This window comes from Gadus macrocephalus, chromosome 9, assembly GCF_031168955.1.
Source record: "Gadus macrocephalus chromosome 9, ASM3116895v1".
Classification (NCBI taxonomy): Eukaryota; Metazoa; Chordata; class Actinopteri; order Gadiformes; family Gadidae; genus Gadus; species Gadus macrocephalus.
In genome coordinates, this window is record NC_082390.1 from 15,267,709 (window position 1) to 15,277,708 (window position 10,000).

The window sequence follows — 10,000 nt, forward strand, 5'->3', positions numbered from 1 at the left end:
CTCACAGGTTTTTTTTATATTGTGGAAGTTTCAATTCACAGAAAAACAACCTGTACATTAATCTTTCTGACTCCTTTAAGAGAAAGCGCTTTCCTTGTTCTAACACAAGGTGTGTTATGAGTTCAGAAAACAAAATATATTGCAGAAAGTGATCATGTTCAAGGTTCAAGGTTACAACAACCAAAAGTCAAGCATTTGAATAATATTAGTTTTACTGGATATTTGTTTGGATTTTAAACACATCATGATCGCATGGGTACATCCTGACAAAGAATAGATAAAAAAAAAAAAAATCATGCTCTGACCAAAAAATAGGCACACCGATTGCTAAAACTAGCATGCTCCTCATGTGTTTTTGGAGGAGTGGCTGTTGAGGGCGGCCTGAAGGTGCATCTGATTTATTGGTTGGATACTTTCAAAATCTAGCCTACTCTAGCCTAGCAGGTTCCTCCAAGTCAAGTTGCCTAACCAGGTTTAAACTACAACAAACCTGCCCAACAAACAACAAAATGTATGTGAGCAGATGGATGCTGCATTGCCTTGTTTACCAAACCTCAATCAGGCCTGTTCTTACATAGACTGGATTTGCAGTTCTTGATTTGGTAATCAGAGAGGCTCTCAAGGTCTCTTTATCGCGCTTGCTCGCTTTCCTACAACCCATCATAATGTAACCCCTGGTGCCTGCTGAGGAGGACAGATCCAGCAAGTCTTCCTGTATCACCGTGGCCCCATTCTTTCTCTTCCTTCCTCTAATTATAAATCCTCGACTCTTTTCTCTCTCTCTCTCTCTCTCTCTCTCTCTCTCTCTCTCTCTCTCTCTCTCTCTCTCTCTCTCTCTCTCTCTCTCTCTCTCTCTCTCTCTCTCTCTCTCTCTCTCTCTCTCTCTCTCTCTCTCTCTCTCCCTTGCTTTCTCACTCAGAAGGCTTTTCACCACTGTGCCCCCCACTGCTCTCCCTGCAGGCTCACCCCCTCTCCCCTCCCATCTCACCTGAATCTGAGGCAAAGATGCAAAAGAAAGAAAACGGTATTTTTTCCTTTCCTCTCCCCTTGTGTTCTGATAACGGGACCACAACAGCCTCCCTTCGCTCTCCTTCTTCTCTGCTTCCCTGCTTCTCCGCTGCTCCTTCTTCCCTCCTCCCCGTCTTCTATTTTGCTCATTCTCTTCCAGTTCCCATGGAAACTGCTGTTCTTTTCCGGTAAGGTGAGGAGAGTTGTTGCTGTGTAAGTTGTGATGTAATCAATCCAACAGTTCAATGGAAGGGCCGGGGGTGTGGGTCTTCCGGCTGTCGTCAGACCCAGTAGCAAGGCTTTACATAAAGAAATCTCTTCCGTCTATCCAAAGGGAAATTGGAAAGGGGAAATGTAATCTCCTACAATGAGATGGCACATTTTTATTTCCAATGTGTTGTGTACAAGGGGTTGACTGTTGATCTCAATAAACTCCACTTCTTTTTCACGTTTATATGCGTAGTTGTTTTGAATTATTATCATGAGTGCATTGTCTGTTTAAAGTGTACCTGTTTGTAACGGGCCGGTTGCTTGGCCTCTGGTATGGCTAATTTTGAGAGAACAGCTCATCCAAACGACTTCGCACTCGACAATGTCCTTCCTTTGGTGCGCAGCAACACACCCACCAAGTGTGAAGACGATCGGATGAACGGCTTTCGAGAAAATCCAAGGACGGACAGACATTCATACTGTCCGTCATAAATACAGACTGTCCATTTGAATCATTGGAACACAATGTATTATTGTAATCATTATGATTATTATTATTAGTCCTGCATACGTAACATTGTGAATGTATCCAAACAGTTTACTTTAAATCTCATGTTGGGAGATGACCCTAAAATATATAGGTATAATACAGTGTCTTCTTAACAATGTATATAAGGTCCAATATTAGGACTGGTTATAAGTTGCCACATAATCTTAATAAGCGAATGTAGATGTCATCTGAACTTTATACACCTGCCAATCTACTTGCACTTCAAACTGACAAAATTGGCTGTCCAGAGGTGTTTCATCAGAATGAGCTCCAAGATAAATCTGTTGTTGAATATACCTGTTGCTTTCTGGTAGCCCAAAATGTAATTGATCTAAAAATGAGAAATTAATTATACAATTTTAAACTGTGTCATGAGTCATGACCCTTTGCGAACAATCCAACCCTTCTTTATTTGAAATGAGCATGACCGAGGCTTTATTTGAACCATGTCCCCAACCAAGACTTTGCTCATGTTTGGTGACGGCCTTTTTCTATATCAAACAGAGGACAGCAAAATAAGTTCACGATAAAAAGTACTGTTAATTCATCATGGACCTAAAACTCTGTAAACTGTCCATACTACTGCCATTCGTTTCTTTACTTGCGGTGAGTTTATACTACACAAGCACGTTTCAGAGTTGTCATTTCAAAAGTCCAACACTGTCTGTCTCCTCCTTCTGCTTGTCTCCTCGCTGCCTTTCCTTCCATCCGTCTGTCGCTCGCTCTGCTGACATCCAGTATCGCTCGGGCTCCGATTGCCCAGGATTTCCATCCGTATAGTATTAATGGCATGCCTCGTCTCTCCCCCGCTCTGATCTTGTCTGCCTGACACCGCCTGCCCGGAGTGTCTCTGTGTGTTACATCTCTGCCTGCAGTCTGCCATGCCGACAGAGTGGAGGCCCCTACCGTGGCTTTGTTGAGCCTTGCACTGCAGCAGAATGCCACCCCTGCCTCATGCCACCACAGCTGACACACACCACTGGCTCTCTCTATGGACGTGTGTTTGCAGATGCAGCAGTCGCCCCCCCCCCTTCCCCTCCACATGCCACAGAAACATCGTCTGGAAAGGAATCTGTGCTTCTTCCTGCCATTACCTTCTTGGTTTCTGAAGCCGAAGCAGGACCTTGGCTTGTAGTTTGACTTGAACTTCCTTGGTGTTTTTTGCCCTTGGCTAGTAGTTTGGTTTGAATGACCAGAGTGTTTTTTGCCCTTGGCTAGTAGTTTGGTTTGAATGACCAGAGTGTTTTTTGCCCTTGGCTAGTAGTTTGGTTTGAATGACCAGAGTGTTTTTTGCCCTTGGCTAGTAGTTTGGTTTGAATGACCTGAGTGTTTTTGCGACATTTACTGTAGCTGATTTCAACGCGGTCCCCTAAAATTGATCTCATTTAGCTTCCATGTAGAATATATTGTCCCCGTTTGACTTTTTAAACAGCATGGTACCCATGTTGCGAATGAGGTCTTCCTTATATGTCCATCACGTCACACTTCTGATGATGCTGCACATTCATCTTTGATGTTTCATGAATCTGCATCCCCACCCGCCACCCCTCTGTATCTCCTGCCTCATGCAGGCGCCTGGATCCAGTGATTCATCTCAGCTGGAGCTGTGTCGTTTGTCTTTAGACAGTCAGACACATAAAACAAATTGAAATACAAAGTGAGGTTGATGCGGTTCAATGTTGTCGTTTTTGTTGGTTGATTTATTTACAACCCTATTCATCTGTATCTGAGGGAGTTGTTATTGTGTTGTCGTGCTCTTCTGTGCATCTTGGTTTGATTAAGACAGACTGGCGGACTCCACCTATAGACCTAGGTGGTCCTATGGATGTTATTGGTTATTTATTACAGCCTAATGCTATTATCCACCGGGGGTCGGTCCACCATGGCCTCTGATGCCTGCAGGGACTTACTGGACATGGGGGAACAGACGCTTTCATTTTTGGTCATCACGTGTTGTGTTTTCGATGACGTCAAATCACTGAATATAAAATTTAGAATATAAATCTTTAGGCCTTCTCTACTGATATTATATAGTACTGTATCTCAACCAATCAAAACGAATCAACCTTCGTAACTACTCGATAGACAGATTCAAGAGTGTCAAACATTAAAAATAAGGAATTTGTTGAGAAAATGACACACATATGTAACTTACTTTGTGTTTATTTGGTAGTGGAATAGGACAAAGTCATGAAATATATGTAAGTTCTTTATAAGTGCTGCCCCTTAATAAAGCTCTCTGCCCTACAGAAGTATGTTCAGGGCAGTTCAAAACAGTTAACCTTTTTTGATAGCCCTTTTTATTGCTGTGATATAGTGCTTAAAAATGAACCTCTGGTCAGGTTGCGAAGGTCAATAGCACAGTATAGGGTCCATCTCTCACACAAACATGTAACCCTAAACTCACATGAATAAATGCTACAATGCCTTTGGTTTGGTTCCCAATACATTGGTGTGTCTGATGGAAAGACCCCTGACAATATATCAATGAAATCAGTTTAAGTGTTAACGATAAGCAAAAAAACTCATCTATGTGTCCATGAAATGGCATGTATTTAATTTCAAATGTCCAAATTTTTTGAAGACATACCTTTCAGGTTAGTAGAGAGGCGTCACCAACAACACATACGTTTTTTGTGCGAAACCGCAGCAACTAACAATCAGAAGTCAGAATGTTCAAAGTGTGTTAAACGGATCCACCTTCTGTACAACCACATGAGCCCCCTCTGGTCTCAGGGAAGGTCAGCAAAGGTCGGGGCAGATCTCCAGCTCTACCATGAAAGCCGCAGTGTGCTGGGAGGAAGGGAACCGAAGGCTCGCTGATGTAATACACCACTGGCCATTTCCTGTAGGCAGATGCCGATGCTGTGGTTTGTTGATCTAATAAGCATGGATTAGTAGGAGTTATTGCTAAGTTCAATGAAATATGAGTGGAGTCGTTATGTACTCTGGCAAGAGGACCCCATTGGCCTCATGGGGAATAAAGGAGCAAGAAAGCACTTATTCAAAGTAAAGTTCTCGCTGTTCCCTCACAAACAAACATGGGCCCAGGGGATGGATAACATTATTTTTTTTACTGAATTGCTATTGAATTGGAATTAATTAAACACACACACACACACACGCACGCACGCACGCACGCACGCACGCACGCACGCACGCACGCACGCACGCACACACACACTTTTTTGTCATTAGGTTAACGTTTGTGCGTTGTTCTGAACTGGTTGTCTGTTGTTCTGTTCTGTCTGTTGTGTGTCGCTCCTCATTAGGCTTTGACTCTGGAGTCCAGGGTCTGGGGACGGGATTTTGGTTTCCTTGACAGTGGTCGATGAAATATGCATAGGCCAAAGATTGAGCTGAGTGGCCATGCCCGACACATCAATGTGCCCTTATGAATTTATCCTTGCAGGGTTAGTCCTGTATTTGTGTGCACATGTGTAAAATCTGTGAGTTTGAAGTGCCTGTTCAATTTAAGAATTGTGTGTGTGTGTGCGTGTGTGTGCGTGCGTGTTTGTATTTAGCTTTCTGTGTGTGTCTGCGTGTGTGTGTGTGTGTGACTGTGTGTGTGTGACTGTGTGTGTGTGTGTGTGTGTGTGTGTGTGTGTGTGTGTGTGTGTGTGTGTGTGTGTGTCTGGTGGTCATTTAGTCTTAGAGATAGACTTGTGATGTAGATAGATGTAATAGTATTACTCTGATATTGACATAGTGATACAGAACTGCAAGATATATGCCCTTCTAAAGCTGTTGCTTTCGGTGTGTTTCAAAGATTGTTGTGTCTTTGCAAAGAAAGATTCCTAATTGGGCAAGAACTTTCCTCATCCCTGCTTCCATGAGACCACATGACACACTTTTGCCAAAATGTCATTATTATTAGTAGTAGTATATTAGTTTATTTGTCAGGGACAATTCAGCGCACATTATTACATACATACTTATCACAGTCAATTCCATAACAATGTGTGTAGATGTGTTGCATAGAAGGTTTCTATCCAGTTGGCTAATTTGCAACCCCATAGTCCCCATTTATATATTTATAGAATGTGGAGGTTGGCATATTTATTTTTTGCAACCAATGAGTAATCCAAAAAATATTTTCTCAAAAGTAGAAATTGGTATCGTACCATCCTTTAAATATCATTAAGTTATGGTATTATTCTGTCTGATATGAATGAGCCGAAGAGATGTGATAAACTGCAAGCTTCTCCATTCGTCATAGCTTAGTACTCAGTGATTAAATGTTTTAACGACATCGGTTTCAGTGGGGCTCTTGGTGCAATTGTTCTGTTTTTTTTAAATGTCTTCCGAAAACACTGTAAAGGACTCAGTGATGAGATCTTCAGAGGGAGTCACACATTTTCTAATCTATTTGTTTCAGTTTCAGACAACTTTATTCATCCCTAGTAGGGCAATTCATGTGTAGCGCACCCAGTCCACGCACACAAACTCACAGGACAAGGCAGGATAGTTACATGTCAGAGGCAACAGACCAACGTACATGGGTCAGTGCAGGGAAACAACCACCAGCACAATAAAATGAAACACCTGCCATGGTTCAAATAAAGAACCACAGTTTAAAATGACTACTGTCTGCATTTGTTTTTTTGTCTGCTGTTGTGACACTGTAATTTCCTGTAAAGGATTATTAAAGGATCTATCTATCTATCTATCTATCTATTTAATAGCCTTATAGTGGAAGGACTCCACTTTCACATCTTCTCCTTTCAATCTCTTCTTCAAAGCTCTGTGCATTTTGGCAGACATTAAAGGCATCTAGCATGGGATATTGTTGCATGCAGAAGTCCTGTTGATACATATTATAATTATGTTATAGCAATAAACGAGGCGGGTAACATGTTTTGATGGTTTCCATTTGAGCCATGCTAGAATACACTAGTCTCTAATGAAGCTGTCCATGCCTCTTACAATAACTGTCCCTCAACCTGAATTAAGCAGAGAAGGAGGGGGGGAGAGAAATCCTGTTTGCTTATCTAGTAGTACTATGAAATTGCATGCAACATGTACTAACACACACACACACACACACACACACACACACACACACACACACACACACACACACACACACACACACACACACACACACACACACACACACACACACCACAAATACTTTAATTTGTTCATGAGCGTGTCTTGTTATTTATCCCGATCTGACCTCTTGTGTTCTTTGAATATAAAGTGTCCCAGAGGATTTGTGTTGATTTGTAGGCAGACTGCACACACACACACACACACACACTCGCACACGCACACGCACACAAACACACACACACACACACACACACACACACACACACACACACACACACACACACACACACACACACACACACACACACACACACACACACAGGGAAGACGCACTAGACTGGGATAATCCTACAGGACCAGGTATTATAATCCACCTCACCTTTCATGGAACACTTTAACGGCATCACCTTCCCTGTGTCTTCCACTCATCTCCTTCAGCCCTCCCTGTCTCTCCCTACGGAGGGTCTAGAAATAGAAGCAATGGGAAAAAAATAGGTCAGCTGCCAAGGGGTTGTGTATGTGATGTTGAGGTCATGTCACTATTCCATGTGATAATAGGTGAAAATGTAAGGGACATAAGAACGTGTTGTGTGTGTCCTTGTGTGTGTGTGTGTGTGTGTGTGTGTGTGTAGGTGTATGGGTGTGTGCGTGTGGGCAGCCGAATATGTATTTCTTAATGTATTAATATTTGTCTATTGATTTTTTTCTGTATTTTTTCTGTATTATTTACATTTGACATAAAAAAATTCAAAGCAATGCATACTTAGAAAAGAGTCAAAAAGCATGTGTGCTGCCCTGATGGGGACAGCCCTGTAACACAGCCTACGGAGGTCAGACTGTCAATGGTATTAAGTACGTCTTGGTGCCACACCCCACCGTCCGTTACAGGACAGCTTCACGGTTCGGTGGGATGGGCCCAAAACACACAACCACTGGAGGAAAGGAAGGAATACTAAAAGGAAAAGAAAGTGTTCGAAAGAAGGAAATCTTACGCCAAAATAAATAAGAAGATAGACATCGAGGGTGATAGAGTAAAGAAAGAAGGAAAGAAAGAAAGAAAGAGAGGAGGCCTGAGGAGGTATGCCAGTAATTCTATGAACAAGACCGTCAAGACGAGGCACAAGAGCCCGTTATTGAAGCTTGTGTTATATTGAAACCCACCTGGTGTTTGAGAGTCAGCCAGGTCAAGCCGACCCTTAAGATAGGATTTGACTTGATAGTCGAAGAATCAGCATTGGAGCATACTCTTGGACAGATGTTGTTGATACTGAACTGAATATTGGAAACGCAGGTCATTATTCTGGCTAGACTCAAGCTCGTTATAGTCCCTCAGTCATTTTTTGGTATGGATTTGAGGATTCGGGTAGACTTCTCATATTTCTTCTGGGATCACAAAGCGTTAACCCTGTATGAACACACAAGGCAAGCAATAGGCCTATAGGACCATGTCCATTTCCACAGATACTGTACCCAAGTTTAATGAATAGAAGATACAATTACTGTGTGCTAGTCCTCTCTGGAACATGCTACTTCAATGGGTTTGGGGAAGTGTATTATGTCTATTAATATTGATTTCTTAAGCGTTGTTAATATTTTGCTTTTTATCATTTATATCGAAGGTGGAAACATAGAAAATTAATGATAAATTCAAAAAGTTAAATGTAGCACCATTAGCTTTATTTATTTCTTATTCTTTGTCTATTTACCTAGATTTAACTATTTTTTTAATAATTTATTCCCACCCATGGTATTTGTTTTTCAGATCCTTTATTTTGTGACGTTAAGCCATATTTGAGTTTATGATATGTATGTTTAAGAATATATCTGTTTCCTCTCATAGGTTTCAAGTGTCCCGTATGCTCCAAGTCTGTGGCGTCTAATGAAATGGAAGTACACTTCATCATGTGTTTAAGCAAGCCCCGCCTCTCCTACAATGGTAAGCAACATCAACGTCCATGTCATTTAGTGGTCTTTTATTACCAGTATTTTCTTTTTAAAACTAAACCCAATGCAAATGTATCAATACGCAGGAGGCTGACAAGAGTAAGCAAGTCAATGCATTGACATGATTGTACGAATAGAGTGAATCATTTCTCAGTTTGCATATTGCATTTACATTTACATTTAGGGCATTTAGAAGATGCTTTTATCCAAAGCGACTTACAATAAGTACATTTGTCATAAGAAGTGCATCAATATATCGCTGTCGGTACAGAAAGGATGTTCATAGAACCAAGTGCAAGTACAACAATCGCTAGGCTAACCAATTCCCCGTGTTACAGCCATGATAGCAGCTACTGCAGTTGCTACACAGTTAAGTGCTATAGTACAATACAATACAACACAATACAATACAATACAATACAGTGTACAATGGTGGCCAGAAGGGGGAGGGTGGCTATGCAGAGTCGAGGTGGACTCTGAACAGGTGAGTCTTGAGTCCTTTTCGGAAGATAGTGAGCGACTCTGCGGTCCTGAGAGCGGTCCTGAGAGCGGCAGGGAGCTCGTTCCACCACTGAGGCCCCAGAACCGAGAAAAGTTGTGACTTTGCTGAACGGCCTTTGCTAGCTCTTAGCGATGGCGGTACCAGACGTCCAGCTGAGGTAGTTGTGCGGAGAGATCGAGCTGGGGTGTGTGGCTTTAGCAATGCTTGGAGGTAGGCAGGGGCAGTTCCATCGACTGCCTTGTATGCCAGTACCATTGTCTTAAATTTGATGCGAGCTACCTCAGGGAGCCAGTGGAGGTCCCGGAAGAGGGGGGTCACATGGGAGAACTTCGGTAGGTTGAACACGAGGTGCGCTGCCACATTCTGGATGCGCTGCAAAGGTTTAATCGCAGAGGCAGGAAGTCCAGCCAGGAGTGAGTTGCAGTAGTCGAGGCGGGAGATGACCAGTGATTGGACTAAAAGCTGAGCTGCTTCCCTTGTGAGGAAGGGCCGGATTCTGCGGATGTTGTAAAGTGCAAATCTGCAGGATAACTGATTGTCCAATACCACACCGAGGTTTCTGAAAGTTGGAGAGGGAGATACAGTGATGTTCTCGACGGTGACCAGTAAGTCCATGTGTGGGCAATCTTTCCCTGTGATTAGGAGGAGCTCGGTTTTGTTGAGGTTAAGCCTCAGGTGATGGGCAGTTGTCCAGGTGCTGACGTCCGCCAGACATTCCGATATGCGTGTTG

The 10,000-nt window shown here is 42.6% G+C and overlaps 1 protein-coding gene across 1 annotated transcript in view; it reads left to right on the forward strand.

Annotated features, from left to right (window-relative positions):
* Positions 1–10,000, forward strand: part of znrf1 (zinc and ring finger 1) — a 30,629-nt gene that overhangs the window by 9,430 nt on the left and 11,199 nt on the right. The window contains exon 2 of the mRNA XM_060061043.1: positions 8,664–8,759. Within this exon, the coding sequence (XP_059917026.1) occupies positions 8,664–8,759 (96 nt within the window). The remainder of the gene's footprint in view (positions 1–8,663; positions 8,760–10,000) is intronic.